Source organism: Neomonachus schauinslandi, chromosome 11 (assembly GCF_002201575.2).
Source record: "Neomonachus schauinslandi chromosome 11, ASM220157v2, whole genome shotgun sequence".
In the NCBI taxonomy this organism is placed as follows: Eukaryota; Metazoa; Chordata; class Mammalia; order Carnivora; family Phocidae; genus Neomonachus; species Neomonachus schauinslandi.
In genome coordinates, this window is record NC_058413.1 from 47,763,366 (window position 1) to 47,790,819 (window position 27,454).

The 27,454-nt window shown below is 50.8% G+C and overlaps 1 protein-coding gene across 1 annotated transcript in view; it reads left to right on the forward strand.

Annotated features, from left to right (window-relative positions):
* Positions 1–22,740, forward strand: part of TRIM66 (tripartite motif containing 66) — a 54,402-nt gene extending 31,662 nt beyond the window's left edge. The window contains exons 10-22 of the mRNA XM_021685746.2: positions 627–744; positions 2,165–3,066; positions 4,420–4,581; positions 15,611–16,132; positions 16,293–16,485; positions 18,510–18,570; positions 18,989–19,163; positions 19,438–19,727; positions 20,211–20,337; positions 20,706–20,780; positions 21,152–21,304; positions 21,722–21,940; positions 22,681–22,740. Of these exons, the coding sequence (XP_021541421.2) occupies positions 627–744; positions 2,165–3,066; positions 4,420–4,581; positions 15,611–16,132; positions 16,293–16,485; positions 18,510–18,570; positions 18,989–19,163; positions 19,438–19,727; positions 20,211–20,337; positions 20,706–20,780; positions 21,152–21,304; positions 21,722–21,940; positions 22,681–22,740 (3,057 nt within the window). The remainder of the gene's footprint in view (positions 1–626; positions 745–2,164; positions 3,067–4,419; positions 4,582–15,610; positions 16,133–16,292; positions 16,486–18,509; positions 18,571–18,988; positions 19,164–19,437; positions 19,728–20,210; positions 20,338–20,705; positions 20,781–21,151; positions 21,305–21,721; positions 21,941–22,680) is intronic.
* The last annotated feature ends 4,714 nt before the right edge of the window (positions 22,741–27,454 follow it).

The window sequence follows — 27,454 nt, forward strand, 5'->3', positions numbered from 1 at the left end:
AAGGTCTCTAGATGGAGAAGAGGTCTGGGTACGGTACTCGAACTGAAAAGAGAGGTGAAGGTGATTGGCACTAAAGAGATGGAGGAAGAAGAGGCCAAGACGGTGACTGGGACATTGGTTAACTAGATGCTGGCAGGGTGAGTTGGACACTTGCCCAAGTCCTGGATACATGAGAGAGTTGATGATAGGAGATGGATGCAAGGGATGAGGGAAGAGGAGGGCAGTTGATGAGGATGGGAGTTTTACATGTGGGTGAAAGGACAGCAGTGGGGAGCTCAGAGCAGGCTTTTACATTGAGGTTATGGTAGAATGAATGGAACTCTTGAGAGGGCCACCAGGCAGGTGACCCTGAGGGAGAATTACCAACCATTCAAGGCCTGAAACAGATAAGAGTATAGGGAATCCAGAAACCTGGATAAGAGGAAGGGGATCAGCTGGTGGGGGGAGGGGACAAGAGCAGGGGAAGGGATGTGAAGGTACCAAGGTACAAGGAAATGAGCATATGGGAGACCTGAGGCTAAAGACCCATGGCTCCAAGCCCTTCAACCTGTCCAAAGAATGAGAGAGAGGGAGTTGTCATTCAGATGCAAGACATCCACAGAAATGACCTTTTGGGCTGTTGTCAGATTGTGTTTCAGATGCAGCGATTGCTGGAGACAAACTGTAACACAGATCCGGGCTCCCCCTGGAGTATCAGATTCACCTGGGAGCCTAACTTCTGGACCAAGCAGCTGGCTTCCCTTGGTGAGCCAGAGCCCACCCTGTGGGCTTTTACATAATTACTAAAAATGAGTGGAGCGCATCTGCTTAGCTTACTGGGTAGGTCAGCGTAGGCCCAAGAGAAAGCACTCCCTGAGACTGCCAGTGGTCATGGAGTCACTCACAGACCTCTGTGTGTGTGTTTGGGGGTGGGGGTGTTGGGGAGAGGGGACAACTTCAATAGCAGTGGCAACCCAGGACTCTTGTAACAGGACCAGTTGAAATCTGAGCTTTCCATTCTGCATGAATGCCCTGTTACCTTGGTTTCATTGCTGGAGAGGAGACAAGACAGTGGCCCTGTTCTCCAGAATGCTGGATGGCAGTGCAGGTGAATGTGTGTCTCTGTGGTCCTACAGGGGTATTCGTGTGTGTAGGCACAAAATGGGTATCAGCATTAAAGAGAGGGAGGGAGGGAGAGAAAGGGGCCATGTCACCCCCACCCCCCTTGGAGTTGAGATATAAGCAGATAATTTCTGAGCTTCCCTGCTGCAGTGATTTCCTGGTGTTCAGTCTTAGGCAGAGTGTAGACAACTTGAGGTTGTACCTGTGTTGCTGGCCTGATGTAGGTTTGTTATGCTAATGGCTACTGGCTGCTTTCATCTGGGTGGTTAATGTCCAGGAAAGTTCCTTGAACTTGACAGAGTGCAGCATAATATTTAGGTTTATATTTTGCTTCTCTTTCCCCTTTGATTTAATTCAACAGACCTTTGGTGGGCCCCCGCTGTGGGCCCGCACCCCATGCTGGGCACTAAGGGACCAAAGGTGAATAGAACACACCTCTGGCCCTCAAGTTGCTGAGTCTTGCCCCACGTAAGCCTCATCAAAACAATGAGCTGAAGAAGCCACGAGACTGAGCTGGAGACTCATGCGCGAGGGCCGGGAGACCTCAGGACGAAGCTAGCACTTGTCACTGACATGATGTTGGGGCTCCCCGACTACTTCCGTCCTCCTTGCCCAAAACACAACCCCCCAGACCTATATTTGGAGACTTGGTCATTTGTCCCAGGGTGGGCTCTCTCCTTTGCAGTTTCCCAGCATGCTATCTCCCCAGCCCCAACGTCAATTTTGTTTGTTTGTTTGTTTGTTTGTTTGAGTCTGTGTTCAAAAGGAGTGGGTGCTGTTTGAAGGAGCCCATGGTTTCTCTAGTGGGATACAAACAGAGTGAGGACTGAGCATCTGGAAAAAGCTGAGCTAATTTCTCAAATGCCCTGGCCCCCACAGGTCCACACTCGTGCTATTGCTGGCAGCATTCTAGGCCGAGTCTTGGAGATCAGGGTTGAATTTGCTAATCTCTGCACCTGGTACAGGTTTATTGGATGATGTCTTTGGTCCCAGGAGCAGGAAGCGGCAAGCGGGCAACAAGTGCGGATTACCTTTGGAAACACTCTCTGTTCTGAATTTCCAGGCTGTATAACTACTGAAGGTGGACAGCTGTCCCGGGCAGATACTCCTGCTTATGGAGGCTTACAGGGACCGTCATCCTTTTATCAAAGCCACCAGTCCCCAGTGGCTCCGCAAGAGACTCTTAGCCACCCCTCGCACAAGTTCCAGTCTCCAGCACTGTGTTCTTCCTCTGCGTGCTGCTCCCACTGCTCCCCAGCCTCGCCCTCCCTCAAAGGCCAGGTCCCCCCACCCAGCATACACCCAGCCCACGGCTTCAGGCAGCCCCCTGAGATGGCACTGCAGCAACTGGGGTCTCTGCAGTGCTCTCCCCTGCTGCCCAGGGAGAAGGAGCTGGCTTGCAATCCTCAGCCCCCAAAGCTGATGCAGCCCTGGCTGGAAAGCCAGCCACCCGGGGAGCACGAGAACCCAGCCCAGCGGCTCGGGCCGCAGCTGACTTCCCAGCCCATATGCATCGTGCCCCCACAGGATGTTCAGCAAGGGGCCCATGCCCAGCCCCCCTTGCAGACCCCCTCTATCCAAGTGCAGTTCGGCCACCACCAGAAGCTGAAGCTCAGCCACTTCCAGCAGCCGCCGCCGCAGCAGCTGCCCCCCCTGCCCCCTCCGCCACCTCCACCCCAGCAGCCGCCGCCACCTCTACCTCCGCCCCAGCAGCCGGCTTCGAGTCAGCGTGGCAGCCCTCCTGGGCCTGCCTGTTCCCAGAACGTGGATATAATGCACCACAAATTTGAGCTGGAGGAGATGCAGAAGGACCTGGAGCTTCTCCTTCAGGCTCAACAGCCCAGCCTACAACTGAGCCAGACCAAATCCCCTCAGCATCTTCAGCAAACCATTGTGGGGCAGATCAACTACATTGTGAGGCAGCCAGCGCCCGTCCAGTCCCAGAGCCAAGAGGATGCTGTGCAGGTGAGCCTCAGGGTGGCTTGGGGCCGGGGAACATGTCTCGGCAAACACAGCCTCCCCCATCACGGGGTGGCATGGGAACACGGTTTCTTCATCTGAGGGTGGCCTTGAACTCAGCACTCACATTTCAAGTCCTCCCTGGACTCTACTGCCCATCTCAGGAAAGTTCCTGAAAACACAGTAGTCCCAGCAGAGATCTGGGCTCAGTACTCTCCAGAGTAGCCTGGCTTAGCCCTGCCCTCCTAGATGACACTAGGGACCTTGTCCATCCATAGAACCTTCCGAGCTGTGCCAGACTCCTGCCACTGCTGGGACAGAAGGGAGTCTGTCTCATCTTTGTAACCTCCCACTTCCCTTGTGGGGAACGTATGACTCTCAGATGGAAGGGGAGAGCTGAAGGAGTGGAGAGAGGGTATGCATCAGATACTAGTGGGCCGCATCTTTGTAACACCACACAGCTATAGACTTAAAATTTGTTTCAAACCTCCGAAGCTAGGTATGTTTTGTATATACTGTATTATTTATCCGACCAACAGTGTTAGGTAGGCATTGCCATCTGTTTTTTATAGGCACAGAAGTGAGGGTTGGAGAGGGCAAGCACTTTGCCTAGAGATCATAGAACATTGAGTGACAGAGCCAAGACTTGGATCCCGGTCTGCTGACTGTAGTGGGAGAGGCCTCGTTCTCTCCCTAGGCGGGTGATGAATGCTGCTCCTCTCTTCTCTCCGCTAAGAGCCAATTGAGGAGGTGCAGATTGTACCTCTGGGATCTTTGCTGCATTCCACATCTTCATCCGTAACCGGTGCTTTTCTTTTCTTCCAGAGTTTCCCATTCTAGCCCCTTCTCCCTATCCTTTCTCACTTTTCCCCCTGTGGTGTCTCCTTTAAATCTGTGATCACATTTATATCTTCAAAGCAGCTCTATGGACTTTTACTTTATTATAAAATATGAGGCCTCCCATTTATGCTTTAGCACTGACAATGTCAGATCCTGCTTCAAATGTCTCCCTCTGAGGCTCAGTTCCTTTGAGGAGATAGGAAATCATCCTGAGGATGGCAGAGAAAGGTCCAGGGTTCATTGAGGACCACAGGCGAAATGTAAGTCAAACATGTTAGGATTGCTTTGGTGAATATGACAGAGTTAGCCCAGAATTCTCGGTCTGGGTTCTATCCTAAGACTGTCATATTAAGAGGTAGTCTCACGAAGAGTTTAGAAGAGAGGGTCTTTCTGAAAAATTTTCCAGCAGTTCACAATGTGTAGTTGGTGACAATAGGCAATGCAGGGTGGGCATCAGCCTTTGCCGCCGTTGTTGCTCTTTGCGGGAAAACCCACCCAAGTTCTTATTTGCTCCTTCAGGCTTCAGAGGAGCCCCCAGCATCGGAAGGCCCAAAGCCAGCTCTCCCTCTTGACAAGAATACGGCTGCTAGCTCGCCCCAGGCGCCTGGGGAGGAAACCGCTCCCGGTGCACCCGCACTGGACGGCACCATTCGGCACCCCTCTCCGAATGTGGTGAGAAAGGTACTAATGGAGCCTGCTTTTCCTGACCGCAAGGGACCCACTGCCAGCCAAGACCCCAGGGGCCTGGATGAGGATGACTGGGTGGGGGGAGGAGTGTCCCCGTTCCATCCCTGGATATTACACAGCCCCGACTCAGGCCTTCTGACCTAATGAGTCAGCAGCGTAGGTCCTCCTTCACGCCCATTTCCACTCCCGCACGCACACTTCAAACGGGACCAACTGGGCTTCGTTTAGAATGGAAGGGGGAAGGAAAAGGGAAAGAAAGCCAATTTATGACACACTTACACTGTGCCTGGAATGGTGCCTGGGGCTTCACGGTTCTGTGAGGGGGCCGTCCCCATTTTCTAGCTGAGGAAACTGAGGTCTGGGGCCCTATAGCTAGTACATGAGAGGGCTGACATTTATTTAAAACAAGGTTTGTCAGAATCCAAAGACTGAACTGTTTTTTCTCTGCAACAAAAATGAGGAAAATATTTTATGTGGCTGCATGACCCAAAGTTGATTGGCTTGAGAATTTGCATCAGTGGAGTTTGTCGGGTGAGTGGTCTGCAGGGGTGTCCTCCAGGGGTAGCTGAGCAGCTAGGGCTGCTGAGAACTCTTGAAGATAAGCTGCTGGAGCCCTTCCTGTCCACCGATTTACCTGCTTGCTACAGGTGTTCGTTTACTCTGGCGATCAGCCAGAACCCCACAACTCGTCGGCTGTCCTCCCCTTATCCCTGCCCTTCACCCTCCCCCCTGTCATCCTCCTAGCTGGAACCTCACTCGGCCCTCCCTGTCTTTCTTGGCCCTGTTCCACTATCCTGTTGCCTTCTCTGGTCTGGTACCCTCGGGCCTCCTGGCGCCTCCTCTTAGCCATGCACTTGAAGCTGTGTCAGGTGTTGGGTACCCCTCAGCCTGCACACTCAGCCCTGCATAAGGCTCTGGCTCTGCAGCCCCAGTTCCACAGCTGTTCTGTGTACCTGCCCCTCACCGTGTTTCCCCCAGCACCATCGCCACGTATATCTTAGTCTATCCCTGTGATACATGAGAAGAGACTTCAGAAAAGTAAGGGATGGCAAAGATGAAATTGTAACTTGGAAATCCCTGGTGGCTCTTGAAATCTGGCTAGGCCTCTGGTATTGGTGGGTTTTGGTCTGTGCTGGGCCTGTCCTGCCCTGTCGGAAACGGTTTGGCCTAGAGGCCATAGAGATGCTATAAATGGGCCCTTTGTGGCTCTCATGAGTTTAACTTTTTATACTTGGGCTACTTACCTACCCATCCATCCAGTTATTTATTCACTCAATATTCAAAAAATATAGATTTGTCTCCTAGTGTGTGTCAGATGTTTTCCTAGTTGTCAGGCACATATCAGTGAATAAGAGTCTCACATTGGAGGTTACAAACTAGTAGAGAGACAGTTAAATAAGCAACAACAATAAATGTGATAAAGTGCTGGGATAGTCACTGGGGTGTAGAGAAGGAGCACATAACACTGGAAAAACTGTTCACAGAGGACTTCCTAGGGGACATGCATGATTTTAAGCTGAGGTATGAAGAAGTTAGGCTACTGAAGGGGGATGAGGGAGAGGGTTAGACTAAATAATCAAAGGGAATGGCTAGTAGGAAGGCCCAGAAGTGAGAGAAAGCCTGGGGCACTTAGGGGGGTTTCAGATAACTTGGCCTGGTGGGAACATGAGGTGGACTGGGGAATGGGAATGGAACCAGAGTACTTGGAAGGCCTTGTAAATTATGCTCTAGAGTTTAGCATTCAGTCTTGGGGGTTGTGAGGAGTGAAGGGAGGAATTCTTAGCAAGGAGGGATACAGTTTGAATTAAATTTTAGAAAGGTCACTTTAGCTGTAGGAAGGGAGACCAAAATAGTACAGAGGGGAATGAGGAAAGGTTGAATGGAACCTGTAACAATGGGTATAAGGAGGAAGCGTGGACTTCAAGAGATCAGATCACAGGAGCTTTTGGACTTGGAGTCTGACTGGTGATAGGAAGTGAGGGAGAGAAAGTCCTTTGGCTTGACACCCAGGTCTGTCTTGCCCACTGGGTTGCCATTCACTGAGATGGGAGCATGGGAAGAAGGGCCTATTTGGGGGGAGGAAAAAGTTAAATTTGAATTGTTGGGTGTTCTCCTGTGGAAGCTACATAAGAAGATGCCCAGAAGGTAGCTAGCTCTGGATGTCAGTAGTTCAGAAGGAAACACGGGGATTGCCAGTGCTCAAGGGGTAGTAGAAGCCATGCAGAAAATGCCGCTGCTTCTTTAATGGGGCTTGCTTCTGTTCCTATACACAGTACAGAGGAAAGGAGGTGAGCCATGTGCAAACATGGAGTCTGTGCTGCCCGTGCGGTGGCCCACAGGGCTCTCTGAGCATCAGGGGATGCCACCCGACTGTGTAGCTATCGGTTGGCGGTGGGGTTAGTGAAGGTCCTAGGAGCTCTTAACTTTTCTTTTTGAGCTTCCCCTGCCCCTTATTAACCTGGGTTCAGGGAGAGGTTCAGAGGGACAGGTGGCCTGGCCCTTTCCTGATGTTTTATAGGCCTCTTCATGGTTTGGACTCCCCAAAAAAGGAACCTCAGTGTTGCCATCCTGGCCCAGAGGAGCCTTTGGGTCTACTTGGCTGAGAGAGGTACTGGTTAGACCCAAAGCTACTAAAATAAGAAAAAGGGCTTTCTTTTTGAGGGAATTCATTGCCTTGAAGCTGGGATTGGGTATGGCGGAGGGCGTGACGATTGAGGACACCGAACAACATTTTGAGCATCTTATCATTGAATGATAATACTTTGCATAGCATTTTTCTACCTGTTCCCTTAGATTTTTACATGGATTATTCCATTTTATCTCTTTGTTTATCCTAGAAGTACTATGAGGAAGCCACTTTCATATTCCCCTTTGAAAGATGTGGAAACTGAGACACAGAGAGGTTAAGTGACCCACCTAGGAGCTATACAGCAGAGCATTGGCACAGTTAGGACCCGAGCATGGGTTCCTGACCGTGGCAGTGCCCCAGGGGCTAGGTTAGATTGCCTCTCCTTGGGCACTGCAGTGGAGAACCAGGACTCCATCTGGCCTCTGACTTGCTGGATTTTCCTTTTTACACTCGTTGGAGTAGCCCGAGGCCCTGCCAGGGAGAGGGCTTAGGACCCAGCCTCGTCTGGTTATCTCTGTCTGGTCGAAGTGTTTTAGCCTCCAGCCTACTCCTGAGCCTGTTCTGACCTGCGAGGACCGGGGAAGTCAGAGGTCTGTGTGAAGGCCATGGGCTGGAGGAAGCTGCAGCACCAGGCTCCTCTGTGGGTGTTCTGCAGGGACTCATTCACGCTCTGAGCTGCCGACTGATGTTCCATCTCCATGAGGAGGACTTCGGTTACAGCACAGCTGCTGTGCACACGTACTTTCGAGTTGGTGCTAACTGAGCTGCTGGTGAAAAATGAGATAGGGAAGTTTTCGAATGGGTTTTCTAGTGCCTTGAGCTCTGCAGTCTCAGAAGCAGCTTCCCCCACTACCTTCCCTGCGTTCAGCAGGGTGTTCTGGAATGAATTTTGACATCTGTCTGGCCCTCGTGGTTGCCTCATCTTGGTTTAGCCACTCTGAAGAGAGACCACGGTTACAGCGTGACCATAGAAGGTCTTACATCCCCGTGGAAACCGGAAGACATTTTGACGACTTCATCTGTACTTCTGAACAAGTCGACTGCTGAAAAACACACACACTCTCTTCCTCAAAGCTTTCGTGGAGTCAAGGCTGTAGGCATCACAGAGAGCTGTCCGAGCCCTAATTCAGCTGCGAGGGGGACCTCTCTTCTGCTCACATGTGGTCCACATCCCCCACAGGGGACTGAGAGACCACCAGGATACTGCTTATGGCTTCAGAGGAGTCTGAGATGTATTTTTAGCAAATGGTGCCTAAGCAGTAGGCATTCCTGTGGTCCATGTTAGTAAGAGTGATGCAGAAGAGGATGGGATAATGACTCACATGAAGAGCATTCACATCATTACCAAAGCACTCTGATGCCTGAGCTCGTAATCTGATTCTTATAACTCAGAGGTACATTAACCTGTGGAGGAGGAAATTGAAGCCCAGAGATGGGAAGTATCTTGTTTAAACTCATGCTCTAAATCCCGGCTTACGTAAGGAAATACAGGGTGTCCTGCCTTCACAGTCTCCAGATCCACATCTGTGGGCCAAATCATGGCTTCTCAACTCCAGCAATGATCATTCCCTCAAAGCCTGGCCTCAACAGCAGAGCTTGCTCAGAACCCTCCCAGGCCTCGGGAGGCTTTCTTAGGGCACAGCCTGGGTTCTGGTCAGCAGTTGCAGAACTGTATAGAGATCTGCTCTGTCCTGTTCAGAGGCCAGCCAAGTATTCCCCAGGTCTGGCTCCCTGAATTTTACAGCCTCTAGGAACTAGGCTCTTTCCTCAGTTCTAGCCTCATTTCACTCACTCATTTTACTCACTCATTTCACCAAATCCAAGATCTTTGTCAAGGTCTCCTGGTCCATGAGAAAACAGGTCCTTGTTCCTGGGCCCTAAATTTCCTTACACTGGCCTGGCCAAAAATATCTCTGGTCTCATTCTCCTAGGTCTCCAAGGCTTGGGTTTTGAGGGTTCCACTCATTCTTTTCTCTTCCTTCCCCCTCAGACTCTGGGATCCTCTTTGCTTTTTCTGTCTTCCCTGAATCATCAGGGTGCTGGGCACCCTTCAGTTTTTCTCTCTTCACCACCCATGAATCTTTTCCCATTTGACTCTGGTCAGTTAGCATATATTACCATAGTTGCATCCACAGGAATAGCCTTAATTTGTACAAGAGCTTTTCATTCAGCTGGGGGGAGTGCTCACTGTCATTAAGAACAACAACTTTGCTATTAAAAATCAACTCGTGAAACCACCTGCTAGGAAAGTTAGTTCTTTCCTCAGGTATCTGATTCAGTTGTTTGAAGATCTACTAATGTTCAGCCAATCTACCTGATCTGAAGCTGTCGAAACACTCAAATATTCCAAGATTTAATTCACAAATCTGTTTACCTCAATCCTTGTCTCCTTATCTGTTTCCTTCAACCAGAGTGAAGGCCTTCTGTGTTTCCAAGACACAGTTTCCAAGTCATTGCTCCCTTCTTCTCTGTACGTTTACAGGGTGGTCAGTCTGTGACAATTCTATCTACTGGGGCAAAATCCTAAAACCAGAAGTGAGCAGGCGAAGCTTCAGAGCAGCAACGAGAACAGAAGTCACAAAACCCACACATTCTATTTGGCATAAGATCATAAGTCCATGCTCAGGTGTCTAGTCAGAGGTCTTGACCGCAAGCTTAGTTATATAGTTTCCTCTGGAAATTTTCATTTTCCTACATTAGAGCAGTAAGCAGAGTAGAAGCAAGAAGTCAGGACTTCTGTAATGCAGCTAATGACAAGGGAGAAGACAGGAAACATCACCTGGACAAGTGCCACATTGGAGGTCATTCGGTGAAAGTACAGGCTCAGCCCTACAGGCCTTAAAGCATCACTGAACTACAGCCCACTCCAGCGATAGAGGTCCATCCAAGTTCCTTTATGTCACTAAGGAATGGTCTCATGAGGCTCCATGTACTCTATTATGACAAGGTGGTGTGTAAAGTTTTAGAAGTACTCCTATTCAAGATATTTTAAAGCCAATTGCATTTTTTACTGAAAGAGGTATGTTTCAGATATTTGGAAAATTAATTTCTGTGGAACACCACCCTATTTGTGCTACTTTATCCCCAGCAAATTATCTTGCTGTAAGAACCTGGAATTTATATTAAACTCAGGGCATGTGCATTAAGTGTCTGTTTATTGACTTCTCTTTCATGTCTTACTAGACTACTAGCTTTCTGGCTAATGACACAAAATCAAGACCAGCCAGTAGATTTTTAAGGCTGGGCCCAGATTCCTAGTCTTGGGCCTATAGAAGCTTGGGAAATCTGTGTCATCACTCTGTGTCTCAGTTTCCTTTTCTGTTGAATGAAGGAACAGTGCTTTCTCTGAATTTTGACAACACCATGTACCAATCATCTCAATAATGTAAGCACATTGACTTCCAGAACAAGATCTGAATGGTGAGGATGGGGAGGGAGGCGGCAGGTAGAAGAGCAGAGGTCAAACAGAAGACAGGCTAGGTGGGTGAAGAACTGCATAATGACTAGTAGAAGAGGTTGAAGGTCTGGCGGTTCAGGTAGGTCACAGGTCAGGCAACGTATGGAGGCAGGTGGTTCAGACAGGTCACAGGTCAGGCAGGTGGCAAACAGCCATCAAGGAAGAAAAACAAGAAGAGGAAAGGGACAGAGATAGGAACATACAAGTACGGGGAAAGGAGAGAAGATTAGGAGCAAGTAAGGAGATGCAAGTGAGGAGGCTCAGGGCAGCTCCCCTCGTACCCCAGCGATGACCTGAGCTGATTATCGGAGTGAATGTTTTTGGCATTTTTACTTCTCTTCCTCCCCTGAACGAGAAAATAGTTTATTTTCACTTGCAAACTTCAAAATACATATTTTTCCCTCATGAAATCTGTAGGTTTTGTATGTGAAGAAGGCAAGGTGTCTGTTATGTAGCTGACAACTTGGAAGTGGTTGCCTATACAGACCTTACACCTGGCCATATCATTTTGCCTCCTCTCACTTGACCTCTGAACAATCCTGGGTGCTAGAGAGGGCAGGCAGCATCATCTCCATGGACTGATGAGCTCCTCCTGTGTGTGCGGCACCAGATGTCAAGTGTGGCCATGTTCCCAAGCCTGGCATGCTCTCAAGAAGCCCCGTCCTTCCTTCCAGTCCCTGGAGACCCAGCCTCCTTTCCTAGCCCTGAAATTTGGCCCTCCCCTTCTCCCTACTCACCTGGTATCCCTGGCAGCACGGTAGGATGGAGGTTCTCGATCCTCTCTTTCTTCCTGCACAAGAAATAGTTCCTTTACTTTTTGTATTTTGTACCTCTTCACTCCAGAGAGCCAAATGAAGTATCAAAAATACCAACACACAGTGTACCTATGTTCCCGAAATGCCACTGTATTTGTATAACCTGTAGAAATAGGGTGGGGCTGGCACTTTCCTTGCATTTTCTCTGAGATCCTTCTCAGACTTCTCCCATGGATATTTCTCAGGTTCTTTTTACCACTACCAGAGCTTCCTCCCACCTCCTGATAGCCTTGGTCTCCTGGATGTTGGCTGTGGATGTGGACATGAGGAAGACTAGTCTAGTCTGCAGTATCTTAGGACATATTATTGACCCTGTGCTGTGTGCTGGGTGTTATAGGAGCAGGTTCAGCAGGCCCAGCTCAAAATAAACTGTGATAGAATTTCCATAGTTCTTCCATGGCTCAGTCTGCATGCCCTCCTCTATCATTGTATTACGTCACACTTCATGATATGCAATAAGTCATTAGGACAAGGGAGTTGATATCCTACAAAGATATCATGCCTCTAATCTGGAGATAGAGGTGGAGATAGCGTACCTCTAATCTGGGGAGTTTTTGTCTGTAGGAATTTAATGTTGTGCCTATTTTGTGACATATAGCACCTGACCATTATTGGAATGGGAACAATTGGAATTGTCCCAGGTAGACCTGGGTGCCCTTCATGCTTGGCACCTGACCATTATTGGAATGGGAACAATTGGAATTGTCCCAGGTAGACCTGGGTGCCCTTCATGCTTGGCACCAAGAATCTCATAGAGTCATCTATGTCATTGGCAGATGAGATGACCACCAGAGCTGCAGGGAATATACATATCAAATGGGGAAAGGGTGAAAGAAACCAGTTCAAAGGATTAGACTGTCATATATTACAAAAGGGGTTGCAGCCATCTACCGGCATTCCTGTCCGTAGATAAGGAAAGATAGTATCTTAGAAAGCTGTGGTAGCATATAACCAGGACAGCCGGGATGCCAAGGGAGGCAGGTCACGGCATATCTGAGATAGCTCTTCCATGCTTAATCTACCCAATTTGCTTTGAGTAGTCTCCCCAGACCTCCTTCCCCTCGATATTCCTTATCTTAGGACTTAGACTGTAGAGCAAATTGGAGCCTTTTTATTGAACACTACTGAACTACCAGGAACATAGAAAAAACAAACTTTTCTTTGGGGAGACAAAGGGCATTTATATTTAGCTTGTCTGCCTTTAAAATTGAGAATTAAGAATAGAACATATAAACTTTACTAAAACAGTGAAATAATAAGGGAAAAGCATTGGGAGAGAAGAGAAAGAGATGATAAGAAAAAAACAGGAGAGGAAGAGAGAGAAGGTCGAGGAGAGCAGGCGAGGGAAGGACAGAGGCTGAAGCACAGAGTGTGGGAGGGGGGAGTTCATACAGAGAAGGACTTAGACAGACAGGCCACAGTAAAGAGTGTGGCGTAGGCACCGGAGATCTGGATTCTTAACCTGTAAAAATCCCACATCACATATTATGCTTAGTTGGTGAAATATTGAAAGGATCCCCCGAGATCAGGAATGAGACTAGGATGGCTACTATTACTACTTCCATTTGACCTGGTCCTCCTGTACTTAGCTGGCAGAGTAAGGCTGAAAAACACATGCAGGGAAAGGAAGAAGTAAAACTTAACTAGTCACGGATGACATGATTTGTGTGCACAGAAATTCCCCGAGCGACTTCAGCAAGGTCTCTGGGTACAAGGTCAATCTACAAAAATCAATTGCATTTCTATGTGTGAGCACAAATAAAGGGAAATGGAAATTTACAAAGTGATGTGTTCAATTACATAAAAAACTTCAGATGCCTTACTGAGTTCGGGCCACAAGAACAACACTAACAGTCACGACACTGGGGGGCAGCAGCAGTAGCTGGGGGTCACTGAGTACCTGCCATGTGGCAGACAGTGTCCTAAACCTTTACCTGGATTCATTCTTGTCACCTTCACAACCACCCTTTAACATTTGTGATGAGGATTCAGTGAGGAAATGTACCTAAGACGCTTAGCAAATTTCCTTGCATGTAATAAGTGCTCAATAATACGTAAGACCCCGTTGTTAATAGAACAAAGCTGCTATTTATTTAGTTTAAGATTTGTAGAACAGTCACACATTTTTGTTGTGTTTTGTTTTTTTTTTTTTAATTTTAAGCAGCTCATGAATTCATTTATTCAGCCAGGCACTGCTCCTGGATTTAGAAATACAGTGGGTAACAAAATAGGTAAAATCCATGCCCTAGTGGAGTTTACAATTTATGGGGAAAATAGAGATCCATCAAATGGTCTCACAACTATTAAAATACAGCAAAAAAAAAAAAAAAAAAAGAGATAAAAAAATGTAAAAGGGAGGAATGGGGTCTGGGCCACAGAATGAAAAGAGGCTTTGATACAAAAAATCAGAGGTGAGCTGAGTTTAGAAGGATGTAAGTGGTACAGGGGCAGGGATAGGAGAATGTTCCATGGAGGGGAAGCAGTCTGTTTGAAGGGGATGAAGGTTGTAGGTGAAAGGAGAGCTTGGCATGTTTCAGGGTTTGAAAAAAATGTCTGAGTGGCTGGAGCTCAGAGAATGGGAGGGTTGTTGTGTGAGTAGGACAGGGGATGCGCGGTCTTTTTCACAGTTGTCGTAAGAACGGTGGAGTGCACTGTGGGGCTTCATGCAAAGGAATGATGTGGTCAGATTTGTGTTTTGAAAATATTTCTCCACTGAGGAGGCTACTGCTGTAGTCTGGGAAAATACGGGAGTGTAACCCAGGCTTGGGCACCAGCAATAGAGAGAGGAATTAGTGGGAAGATGTGTGAATTGTTTAAGGGGTAGAATTGATGAGGTTTGGAATTAGCTTGGGTGAGGGAGGAGGGATGCCCCACTAATGCTTCCCCTCCTAGCATCTGACTTGAACTGGGTGACTAGGAGTGACATTCACTGAGGTGAGGACAGCCTTTTCTTCACCATTAAATGGCTTTGCTAATTTTATAGTGAAACTTGAGAAGATACTTGAAGTATTTACTTTCCTGTGGAAATTTGAATATGTTACTCATAGGGAAAGGCTGAAGACACTGATTTTGGAAGCTTAGAGAGGTTTACTCTGTTTCCCCTTTGACTTTCAAAAGATGTCAAATTGTTCTATCTTTAGTCTTAAAAAAAAAAGGCAGGGATATCAAACTTCTAAATTCCTAAAGGTTACATTTAGAACCAGTCTCTCACTGTCCCCCCTCCATCAAATATATTTCTCCAATCTGAGAAACAGAGTGCATCCAGTGCAGAAATCTGTATGTCTTAACTTCTCTTCGTGAACCTTTACGTCTCTTCTCCCTACATCACCAAGCAGTTAGACAGGAGAAAGTAATTCTTGGGGTTGGGAAGTTATGGCCTAATCCAGTGATTGTCTGGACTGGGTTATATTAAGACCTAGCTGCTCTGATGTTCTCTGCCTCCGGTTAGAAGGTCTTTGGCAGATCGAGTGGGGCTAGGAAAGACTTTCATATCTCTTGGTCAAAGCCTTCCCTTAATGCTAATGGTTCTGGAGTTGATCTGAACAGGCCTGTGAAAAGGGCCGAGTTGGCCCAGGTTCCCCAGGACTGATTGGGTCCCCTCGGGCCTTGGCATTATCTTAGAGAAGGCCTGAGGCAGATCAGAGTTTGAGCCTTCTGGACTTCCTTCCATTTTTATGTAGCAGAAACTAGCCCGCAGGAATGCCTGAAGGGATGAGAAAGCACTAGTGGTTTAGTCAGAGGGCAATGTGAAGTTGGAGGGCAGTCCCACAGTCTGATCCTTTGCCTAGGTACTGGATAGGGGGTGAGGCGTGTGGGCTGATGGTGGCTCTGTGTGTGTGTGTGTGTGTGTGTGGTCACTCTCCCACAGTTTCGTCTCTGTCTCACAAACACACATGCACATGAGTGTCCTCAGTCTGTGTCCGCCTCTCTGTCAGAGCCTAGCAGCCTCCTTGGCATAGGGGAGTGGGAATAGGACTTCATGTGTCGTCTGAGTTCCCTGCAGCTCCTAGACTCTGAGGCCAGAGTGAAATCTGAGCATGGGAGCTCTCTCGGGCTGCATCTCTCAACCCCTCCCCCATCCCCTGCCAAAAGCCTGACTCTGCCCTGTGTTCCTTCCTGCAGCATTCCACTTCAGTGAGCATCATGGGCTTTTCCAACACGCTGGAGATGGAGCTGTCATCTACCAGGCTGGCAAGGACCCTAGAGCCACAGATCCAGAGCGTGAGCAGCCTGACTGCTGCCCCTTCCCACATGGTCCCAAGCCTGCTGAGCGGCACGCCCACAACTGTGTCCGGCCTGATGAGCGGTCAAAACCAGGCTATGCCCAGCCTGACAGTCAGTCATCTGCAGACCATACCCAGCCTCGTACGCAGCGTACCCCAGCCCATGCCCAGTCTGATGAGTGATTCCTCCCAGGCCATCCCAAGCCTAGGAAGTAATCACTTGCCGGCCAGGCCCAACCCGATGTCCGGTCTCACCCAGACTGTGCCGAGTCTGGCGACTTGTCCTCTGCAGAGCATGCCTCCAGCAGCTGACATGCAACCGGAAAGTGGTTCCAGCTGCAGTCCAGGCTCTGGCCGAGCTGGAGGGAGCCTGTGCCCTGCAGATGGGGCTGACCCCTCTCTTGGGAATGCCCTGTGTAAGGTAAGTCCCGGGGAAATGACATTCAACTGCCTCTGCTCATCACTGGGCAACAGGGTGGCCCCTGAAGGGCTTATCCTGGCCTTAGCTTCATAGCTCTATGACTACTAACAGCAAAGCCGCTTGATTTCTTTGATTCTGGTTGGCCTTTCACTTTTGAAAGATGGAAAGTGAGGATTCTACCCGCTTCACTGACTCTCTGGGACAAGACCCCACAACCCCGGGTCTGGAGGTTTCCAAGGATGTGGCTATGCCTGCAGAACTGGAGGAGCCAATTAACCTCTGTGTGAAGAAACCTCCACTGGCGCCAGCGGTCAGCACATCCATGGCTCTGCAGCAGTACCAGAACCCAAAAGGTGAGGCACAGGTCAGCAGAGCAGCCTGTCACCCGTGCTGGCCACAGACGTGAGCTCAGCACTGCCGGGTCAGATGCAGGTCAGGAGGCAGGCTCGGGGCAGGCGGGAGCAGCGTTTCTCTCAGGCTCAGTTCACTTCTTCCCTCCAGAACTGACTTACTGGGACCTCTTCTGTTTCCCTCACTGTGGCCGGGACTTAGCCTCGTGTAACATTTCCATGCAAAGAGTTCTGGAGGTCTGGGTCAGAGGCGGGGGAAGCAGGAAGCACTCATCTCAGAAGGGCTAGCCTTGGCAAAATATTTTAGGGAAAAGAGCGTATCTGACTTTGGAGTCATGTATATGTCACTTAGAAAACCAGTTTTGTCTTTTTATGTTTGACCTTTCTGAGCTGGTTTCCTTCTCTGTAAATGGGGCTAATCATAGCTACTTCATAGACCACCGGGACAAATAACTACAGTGATATCACTTGCTAGTGGTAACAAGAATTGGCCTTGCTTTGCCTTGCGCCTGGCAGTCCTTTGGATTTGTGTTGTGCCCCAGAGTAAAGGGAATTTGGACCAGTGGACACTGGCTCTGATTCTCTTCTCAGCTACCCACACCACCTCCTCAAATGGGGCTTCCTTTCTTCTGTCATAGGCGAGGGCTCGTCGGGGAGTTTGAAAGCAACCACCGAGTGAGGATTTGGGACTTGTTCTGTTTAGTGTATGATACATATTTAGTCCGTAATGACCACTCTATTTCCTATACCTTTAATAACGAAAAGGAAATAATTTTTCTCCTTGTTTTTTCGCACTGACTGAAAGACCAACTGAACAATGATTGGTTCTTATTAACTGCATAGTAATGGGACACTAAATTTTAAGCAATTAAATGTTTTGGACCCGGCTTGCCCATGGGAAGTGCCTAGGACAGTGCCGGTGCTGAGTGGGTGCTTGGTCAATGCTAGTTCCCTCCTTCCTCCGCACACTGCCTCCTGCCCATCTACACAGGCTCCACTGCACCACTCAGGGCAGGGCTGCAGGGAACCTTTTGCCTATGGAGTATGAACTAGACTCTCAGGCAGTACTAAAATCCCAGCACTGGGCTGAAAATGCAGAGGCTGGACAGAATGACAGCTGAGAGCAGGTAACACCAGTATATGGAGAACAAGAGATTTCTGAACTAATTTGAAGGTGAGAAGCTGGCCCCTCAGCACCTGACCCAATACTCACCCCTAGATAGCCTCTGAGTATTATCTGTTTGTTTTTTTAAAATTTATTTTTAACTTTTTAACTTCTTAAATATTTTTTAAGTTTTATTTATTTAAGTAATCTCTACATCCAACATGGGGCTTGAACTCACAACCCAGAGATCAAGAGTCACATGTCCTTCAGATTGAGCCAGCCAGGCACCCCATATCTGTTTTTCTTTTTATTTATTTATTTATTTATTTTTAAAGATTTTATTTATTCCCATTTGAAAGAGAGAAAGAGCACAAGTAAGGGAGGGAGGTGGTAGGGGAGAGGAAGAAGCAGGCTCCCCACTGAGCAGGGAGCCGAACGTGGGCTCGATCCCAGGACCCAGAGATCATGACCTGAGCCAAAGACAGATGCTTAACCATCTGAGCCACCCAGAGACCCCTCTGTTTGTCTTTTTAAATATTTTATTTATTTATTTGAGAGAGAGAGCATGTGGGGGGAAGGGCAGAGGAAAGGGAAATAGAGAATCCCAAGCAGACTCCCCACTGAGCGTGGAGCCTGACGTGGGGCTCAATCCCAGGACCCTGGGATCATGACGGGAGCCAAAACCAAGAGTCGGATGCTTAACTGACTGAGCCACCCAGGTGTCCCTGTTTGTCTTTTTAAAAGAAGGTGACCTTCTTCCCCTCTCAGGAAGGAGAGCCGTGGTAGGATTGCCACCATTACGAATGATTACAGTGTGGGTAACAATTGTGTGACAGGTGTGTGGCCAACGGTATGAGTAGGACATATGAGTGGAAGGTATGGGTCATAAATGTACGTCACAGGTATTTGTCTTTTGCCTTAGAGCATGAGAGTTTTGAGCAAGGAGCCCTGGAGCTGGATGCAAAAGAGAACCAGAGTATCAGGTAACAGGCTCTTGGCCCAATCTCCCTCTCTCACCCTCCAACTTCATGTCCTGGGAGGTTGGCACAGGAAGTCGGCATCCTTGATGACTTAACTAGAGGCAGAAGTTTACCTGCAACCATCTTCTTCAACTCCCAGATGCTCGAGTAGGATCTGTGTGGTTGGGAGTCTGGGATCTTGTGGGAGGGTATCCTGGCTCCCGCAGCAGGGGGCATGTACTCTGTGTGAGGTCCTCCCTCTTTAGGAATTCCCCTTTCTTTGAGCAAAGCGCTCCCCTGGGGCAGGAGAGTGAAACGTGGGCCCGCGCAGGGTGGGGCTGCGATCTGGAGTAGCTGCATGTGGGATCTTGGAGGAGCTGACTTAGAGGCTGGGGTCAGAGGAGGCTCCTCCAGAGACCCAGAGGTGTCTCCCTTGCCACAGGCCCTTCAGTAGTGAGCCTAAGATTCCCTACGTGCGGCTGGAGCGGCTCAAGATCTGTGCGGCCTCCTCAGGAGAGATGCCGGTGTTCAAGTTGAAGCCCCAGAAGAATGAGCAGGATGGGAGCTTCCTGCTGATCATTGAGTGCGGCACTGAGTCCTCCAGCATGTCCATTAAGGTACCACTCTGCTCTGTCTTGTCCTTGAACTTGGCCCACCCTGGAAGCCCCTCTTCTCTCTCTGCCTCTGTCAGAATTCCGGCTCTGGCACTGGCCATGTCCCGAGTCTGGTCTGCGTGGGGCTGCAGCCTGGCTGGACTTACCCTGGCTGTGAGGGGGCTGTCCCAGCGTTCCTGGGGCTCGGCTGGCCCGGGGGCCTGGTGAGTCCATCCTCTCCCACCCTCCACAACTTGTTGGTGCTGTGCTCTGACTGCCGACTCCCTTCTTCTCCAAGGTCAGCCAGAACAACCTGCCTAATGCCGTCCAGGCCCCAAGTCTGGGGGGAAGAAAGGTCACTGTCACTTCTCTGGCTGGGCAGCAGCCCCCAGAGGCGGAGGGCGCATCTCCTGAGGAACAAAGACTCATTCCTCGGACCCCTGGAGCCAAGAAGGGGCCCCCAGTACCCATAGAGAACGAGGACTTCTGCGCCGTGTGCCTCAATGGGGGGGAGTTGCTGTGCTGTGATCGCTGCCCCAAAGTGTTCCACCTCTCCTGCCACCTGCCAGCCTTGCTCGGCTTCCCGGGGTGAGCCGTGCGGGTCCTCGCAGGGCGCTCTTCCAGGAGGCCTCTCCCAGGCCCGCGCAGCTCCCTGGGCTGGGCTTCCTGCCCGGTCTGGGCCCCTGTGAACTGCAGGCTGGGAGTCAGTGGCCCCACTGCTGTGTGCCTTGTGCGCACCGACAGGCGATGTTTGAGATTTGAGTGGCTTCCTTTCTTCCTCCTACACACACAGATTTGTCCCCATACTCCTGTCGCAGCCCCTTGCTGAGTCCTGTGATTTTCTGGATTCACTCCATCCCGAGTTACTGAATTTCTTTCAAGCTGGTGGTTAGGAAGCCATTCCTTACAGGGCAGGGCTAGGGACCGAGTCTCCCAAGCCACTGCGCCTCTGCCGCCACCCCCCTGCCCCCCCCCCCCCACCGCCGCCCCGGGTATCTTGGAGCACAGGGACAGGGGAGGTGGCTCTGGGCCATGTGCTGAGGCCTCACTGGGCCTCACCTGCCTCTGCAGGGGAGATTGGGTGTGTACCTTGTGCCGCAGCCTGACCCAGCCCGAGATGGAATACGACTGTGAGAATGCCCGCTATTGCCAGCCTGGGATGCGGGCCACCCCTGGCCTGAGCGTCTGTGACCAGAAGGTAGGGAGGGGTCTCTGGGGACAATGTTTCCTGCCTGTGGCAGCCTCCCTATGCCAGCAGCTGAGGCCTTTCTGAGGCGATGGGAAGCCTCTCCATGAGTAGGACATATGAGTGGAAGGTATGGGTCATAAATACCCGGAGGTATTTGTCTTTTGCCTTAGAGCATGAGCGACTCTGCTGAGTGATGCCTGACAGCCTGGCCCGTGGGTGTTTGCAGGGAACCCCCTCCTGCCAAATGTTTTCCTCTGGTGGGGGCCCATGCCCTGCGGGACAGAGCAGACCCTGCTGGAGTTTCCAGGGTCACTCTCTTCAGTCCTTCTTGAGGTGGGGCTGGGGCGAAGTAACCTGCTGCCTTCTGGTTTCTGCAGAAGTGTGAAAAGCTGGTCCTGTCCTTGTGCTGCAATAGCCTCAGCCTGCCCTTCCACGAGCCCGTTAGCCCACTGGTAAGGAGGGCCGCACGTTTCTGCCGGCTCCCGAGGTCCTGGGCCTGGGGCGGGTCCCAGGGGTACCCGGGGCGGGCTCAGCACATGGCCACTGCGAGTCGGGTTAATTCGTGGCTGGGCTAGCGGACCCCGCTGTGGCCACCACAGCCCCCCAACCCCACGGCCGCTGCGCCACACCTGACTGGACAGTGAGCCAGTCCTCCTTTTCCCCTTCCCTTTGTCTTCTCTCTCCACTCTTCTTCTTGCTGCCGTTCTCTTTCTTGTGTTCTTTCACTTCTGTTCCACCTCATTCTCCATCTTTCCCTCCTTCTTATCTGTACCTCCACTTTTTCTCTCTTCCTGCTCGGCTTCCCCTTCTTTCCTCCCCCAAGGCCCGGCATTACTACCAGATTATCAAGAGGCCCATGGACCTATCGATCATCCGGAGGAAGCTGCAAAAGAAGGACCCAGCTCACTACACCACCCCGGAGGAGGTGGTGTCCGACGTCCGCCTCATGTTCTGGAACTGTGCGAAGTTCAATTATGTATGTCTTGCCTGTTTTCCCTCTCCCCTATTTCCCAGGGACCCCAAGACTCCTGGCTGGATGGGGATATCAGGTTTGGTCCTGAGTTGCCATGAGGACCTGGGAACAGACTTTGTGGGGCTCCCCGTAGTGAGTGTTAATGAGCGCTCTCCTGCACCTGGGTCTCAGCATGAACTCAGGAGGAAGCAGGGGGCAGTGCTAGTGGTCGGCCACCTGTGGGTAACTGTCAGGGCCACTTCTGCTTTGCGAGATGGTACTAAACTGGTTGTCTTGAGTCTTCGGGAGAAAATGTCCCATTCTAGACTTCCAGGAAACCAGCCAGGCTTTGTGCTCTCTGTAGAGCTAGCTCTTGAGGGGCCAGGTAGAGATGGGCTGGCGGAAATGCGCCGGCCCATCACTGCTCTCCTTCCCCTTCAGCCTGACTCAGAAGTTGCGGAGGCCGGCCGCTGCCTGGAAGTGTTCTTTGAGGGCTGGTTGAAGGAGATCTACCCGGACAAACGTTTTGCCCAGCCAAGGCAGGAGGACTCAGACTCCGAGGAGGTGTCTAGCGAGAGTGGGTATTCCACTCCCCAGGGCTTCCCATGGCCCCCCTATGTGCAGGAGGGCATCCAGCCCAAGAGGCGGCGGCGACATATGGTAAAGAGTTGCTGCCAGGTGGTGGGCAGGTGCGGGGGGTAGTTGGGCAGGCAGGGGGCACCCAAGCACCACGGACAGGGCAACCTAAAGCCAGACTGCTCGGGAGGCACAGGAGAGTGGTGACAATGAACCCTCGCTCCCAGCCCCTTAGTCTAAGGTGAAGGCAGGGCAAGCGTGCGGCTCAGTAAGTCCGATTACCGCTGAGGCTTGAAACTCAGAGAGGTGGATGTACCTGCCCAGGTCACCCAGCCAGTTAGCAGCAGAATCAGAGCGAGAAGCCAGGGCTCCCGACTTGCAGCTCAGTGCCGGTTATTCTGTACTGTGATCCCCAGGAGAGGAGAAACACCTGGTCTCAGTGTCTGATCTCAGCTTGGGTTTGGGAGGAAGGAAGGTGTATTTCCGTCCCCTTGGTGTAGAGAAGGAGGGAGAGGTGCTGCTCGCAGCAAAGAGTGCTCCTCTGACCTTGGGTCTGGTCCTACATGGGCAGACTCGAGACATCACTTCGGTGCTGTTTCGTTCCACTGAACCGCCCCGCCTGGCTGCTGGGTGCCGGGCCCGACCAGCCGCCCCCTGTTGTGTACCGTGCTTGGCACACCGTAGTGTGTAGTGGCTGTTGCATTCCTGGGCTAGAGTAGAACACCTGGGCTCTGGGAAGCCCCAGTCTGGACACTGGGCCTTGTCACGTTGACAGGTGTTACACTGGGCCATGTTAATGCCACACATTTTTTTTTTCCTTTCAGGAGAACGAAAGAGCAAAACGAATGTCTTTCCGCCTGGCCAGCAGTGTCTCCCAGGTGTGAGCAGCCTGGTGGCTGGTGCCCCATCCTGTCGACCACTCCTCCCCACCTTTCAGCTCATTCTCTTCGGATCGTGGATGTGAGACGAGTCTTGTCGAGCTGTGTAGTGCTCTTCTTTGCCGTTTGCATCTTACAGCATTCATTTGGGAGCCATAGTGCATCCACTACAGAGAAGATTTCAGTAATAAACAGCAAAGAGGGAGGTGTTCCCGATTACCAGAAAAATCAGATATGTAGGGTCCACTTGATGAGCCCACGCCCGGTCAGGCTCGGGAGGACCTAACTTCCTTGGTGACTCTCTCTGCTGAGGAAAGCAGACTTTTCTCACCTTTCAGCGTGCAGGGCTCGGGAGCAATGTATACATCTGAAGTCCTCTTGGGCCCCGAGGGGAGGAAAAGAAGGGAGAGAGGTTCTGACATACGGCAGGCCCGTGAGCCCTGGCCCAGCACAGCCAAAGACTGTCACTGTTTGCCTTTGCTTGGCCTGCCGGGACAGGACGCTGCCTTGCGCAGGGTAATGGAGGCTTCTAGAGGCCAGAGGTCTCAATTGGTGCCTATTTGGGTTCTAACGGTTTTCAGGGTATTTGTTTCTCATGCCCCCTCTCCCGATGTTGACTTAGGTGGCTGCTGTGCTCTAGGTGATATGGCCTTCTCAACGGGGCCGGGTGGCTGTGCAGGGGCCGCTGACAGCTTCAGGCTCAGATTTCACTGGCAGAGCCTGTCCTCTGTGCCACTGACTTTGGGTTCATAGCTCTTCTTCAGTGTCAGAATCTGCCTTCCTAGGAGTGACTGTCAGTGGCCATCCCTTCGGTGTCTCCACTCGGAGGTTCGGACTCTGAGTTCAGCCTGGGAAACCTGAGAGGCAGGGGCTGGCCAAGGAGGCTGACCCAGAACCAGCTCACCCTGCTGGGCTTCTCCTCCTCTTAGAGATCCTAGTCCCCAGCTTCCCCACTTTCACAGAGCCAAAGATCAGAGGCGAGTGCTCTGACTCGCCTGCCCCCAGGCTGCCCGCAGCCCAGAAAAAGCCAAGACTCTAATGTTAACCCTTTTCTGTTGGAGGCTGGAGAAGGCCAGAGGGTGAGCCAGGAGCCTGATCCAACCGCTCATGGGGAGATGTTCTGTCTAGGGTGGAGAAGGGGAAAACTGAGAGGTGAGGAGCCAGAGTCCTTCGGTGACCTTGAAGCAACTAAGAATGCAGAGGGAAATGTTCTGGAAGCCACAGGCATGGGAATTCCAGACTGCATCTCGGATGGAGATGGCTCTTCATGGTCCGTGCGGGGTGTTTGGGAGGAGGAGGCCCAGGCAGTTGCTGGGGGTCAGGCTACATCGCCAGCAAGGACTCGGTTGAGAAGGAAGCTACTGCTGATGGTGCTGGGGGAGCTGCAGAGCCGGCACTCCCGTGGCCTGGCCTGCAGACGCCGCTGTCTCTGGTCTCGTCACAGCTTGGCTAATTTCAAGGGAGTCTTAGGTCATGGCTTTATTTTTGCTAAGAGATGAAGTTTAAGGAAGTTCTTGTGTGTAGGGCCTTTGTCAATGGGAACATTCTGCTCGGAGAAAATATTTCTTCTTTCCTTGTCAGTTGGTGGTACTCCCAGGCTGGGAGGCTGTCTTCACTTCAGAGCCAACCACGCCCTTGGCCCACCATTCTTTCATCAGCCCTTGCCAGGCTCTCCTGCACAGATGGGCTTCCATAGTCCTGTTTCCGAGTTTGGGGTAACTAAGTCTTTAATGAGCCAGTAGCCAGGCAATCTTTAGACCTAGCCCTCTGCTCTTTGGGGCGCACATGACTCTCTGGATTGGGCATTGGCTACTTCCCTTTCAATTTTTGAATCTTTTCCCCTGTTTAGTTGACTTGGCAAGGTTCTCTCTGTACTTACCTCACTAATTCATGCTCTTGGTCATCTTTTCTTTGTTGTGGCCCCCCACCGCCACCTCCCCTGCGTGAGCATCATGGTGCTATGTGCCGGACAGTCAGGTAAGGGCTGTGACAGCCTCAAATCTGATTGAGATCCTTCCACAGGACCAACTGGAGGCCACAGATACGAAGCAGAATTGCCTGGCTAACTGCTTGGCTTCCCTTCTGTTACGTATAGCGTGCTGGGCCAGGAGATCTTAGTAATGTGGTAGAGAGTCACATATTCCTTTCCCATCGCAGAGACCCTGCATGCTGAGAGGCCCACTTTCGGCACCTGAGCAGTCGTAGGGTGTCCTTTCCTGCAAGGGGGCGAGGCCCTGGCCCACCACACCACCCCTGCACTGGTTACCCCACACCACTGCCCCCCCCTCCCCGGGCTTTTCCTGTGGACTTAACACCAGCATTTTGCGTCATGGTCTTGTTTTGTTTTTGCATGCAGAAAGCAGAACATGACTTTTTAGAAATTAAAAGAAAAAGCTGCTAGCTGAGTGACTGACCTCATTGGCTATTTGCTAATGTCTGAGCTGATCCTGCTTTTGACTTACTCCCATAATGGCCCCTTTTGAAGTCAGTCAAGTCCTTTGGCCCTTGACTAAGTCATGAAATGGAAATACAGTGAGTTCTGGGTCCTCACAGTACAGAATGCAGTCCTAGTGGAGAAATGGGGCTCCTTGGATGGGCTGAGGAATAGGAGAGCAGAGTGGCTTCAGTGGATATGAAGGGGATTTTAGTGCAAAAATTGGAGCAGGATGAATTGCGCAGTACTCTTCCAGAACATGGGTAGGCTGGCCCTACCTGACTTCTAGCAGTTGCCAACTACACCCCCTCTGCAGGTCCCCCTCCCACAGTGGCAGCTGCCTGACCCTCTGTAGGCTCTGCTCAAAGATTTGGTGGGTTCTGGCTCTCTGTGGCAACAGGTCTTTGCCTTGCTCCTGAGACCTAGACCTCTCCTCGTTTGTTCCCAGGCTCTGCTCTGCTCTCTTTCACTCCGTGATGTCATGTCACCTGTAGTCTTCTCTCCTGAATTCCTGAAATGAGACTTTGCTCCTTCGGGATCACCTCCCCCATGCTTCCTCTTCTCCCACTCCCTCGCTGCTGTTTACTGAAATTGCCTGCTCCTTTAGCCCAGTTCCCTGACCTCCTCTCTTTGTCTCAGCCTTCACTTGGGCTGCTTCCTCTCCCTAGCCTAAACCCGTGGCCCATCACACACGGACATTTTTATCAGGATCCTGAACTTTCTTATCCTCCCCAACTCAAACCTTGCCCTGAAACTGTCAACCGTTCTCCATTTTTGGCATCTGCTTATTTTCTGATCCCTCCTCCTGGGTTGCTAAGCATGACAGCTTCATAGTTGACACCCTCAGTTGGGCTGTCAACATTGATGGGTATATCTTTGGCTTGTAATTATGCTGCTATCTGTCCATGCCCCTCATCTTTGCTCTCAGCAAGTGACTGACCCCATTGCCTACTTTACAGAACAGAGTCCCTAAAGTGAGAACCTCCTTGCCCACTTGCTCTTCTCTACCTCCCATCTGTCTGTGTCTGCATCCCTCCGCAGATCCTTGCCTTCTGCTCCTGTTTGGTGCTCTGTTTCTTGAATCCTGCTCTATGGCCTCCAAGACTTATCCCTTATCCCACCGTTCCCACTTCCTGGGGCCTCAACCTCCCTCTCCATCAGTGGCTCCACAAAGCCTCCAAACAAGCAGAGGTCCCCCCAGACTAAAACAAAGCTTCTTAGAGTCGGTTGCCCCTTACCCATTTTCCTTGTTAGCCAAGTTTCTTTAAAAAAGGATTTTTTTCATTAATCCTTTTCACTTTTCAACCCTCCACAGCTTTTCGTAAGAGTCACCAGTGACCACCCAGTTACCAAATCGAAAGAATACCTTTCAGTCCTCAACTGTCTTGACATCTCCACAACATTTCACACCACCCACCCGCTGCTCTTTGAGACAGCCCCTTCACATGGCTTTTCTGACACTGCAGGTGTCTGGGTTATTCTCTTACCTCTCGGCCACATAGGCTGAGCCTTTCCTGAAGTCTTGACAAGGGAACACATCTGCAGCTCCTTGCGGCCTCCCCTCTTCAGTCACTGGGCCGTCAGGAGGAAGCCTGGCTGTTCCTGCCCCCCACCCTCTGGGTCCGCCTGTTTTCCTTGAGTCCGTTTCTCTCCCTGGACACTGTTCTCCCCATGCCAGTCATGTTTATAAGCTCTCCTGGGAGGACAGCATCTGCAAGCCTTTCCCTCTGCCTTTGCCAATGTGGTATGGAGACAGATTTTAGCTATGTTCGCCAAGAGGTCCCATCCAAATCAGCCTGAGAATGTGGATTGAGTCTTACCAAGAAGCAGTTTGGTAAATGGGATTCCCAGGCTGGTGGGCAGCTCGTCGCCATGATCCCCATACCAGTTAGAGCCAGCCACAGTTGGTGAGGCGCTGGGGATCATGATAAAACACGTTTCCATGCATGGGTCATTGTGCTACTGGTCAGGAGGAGGATCCTGGCAGGGGTGGCTGTCTGCCACTGGTAACGTTCTGGTCGAGGGAAAACTGAGAAGTGCTGGGATTCATCCCTTGCTTCAGCTGGACCTCTTTTAGCCAGATCTGTCCCATCTGTACTGATATCAGCCCCGGCATGCTCCAGCTGTTCCTAGAGCTGGACGCAGATGTCAGGTGTTTTCTTGGAGGTGGGGTGAGATGGTAGAAAGTGACCTGATTTGAGATGCTGAACACCTCAATTTTGGCTCTGCCAGTTATGAGCTATGTGACACTGGGTACAGTTTCCCCATCTATGAAGTTGGTTGGGG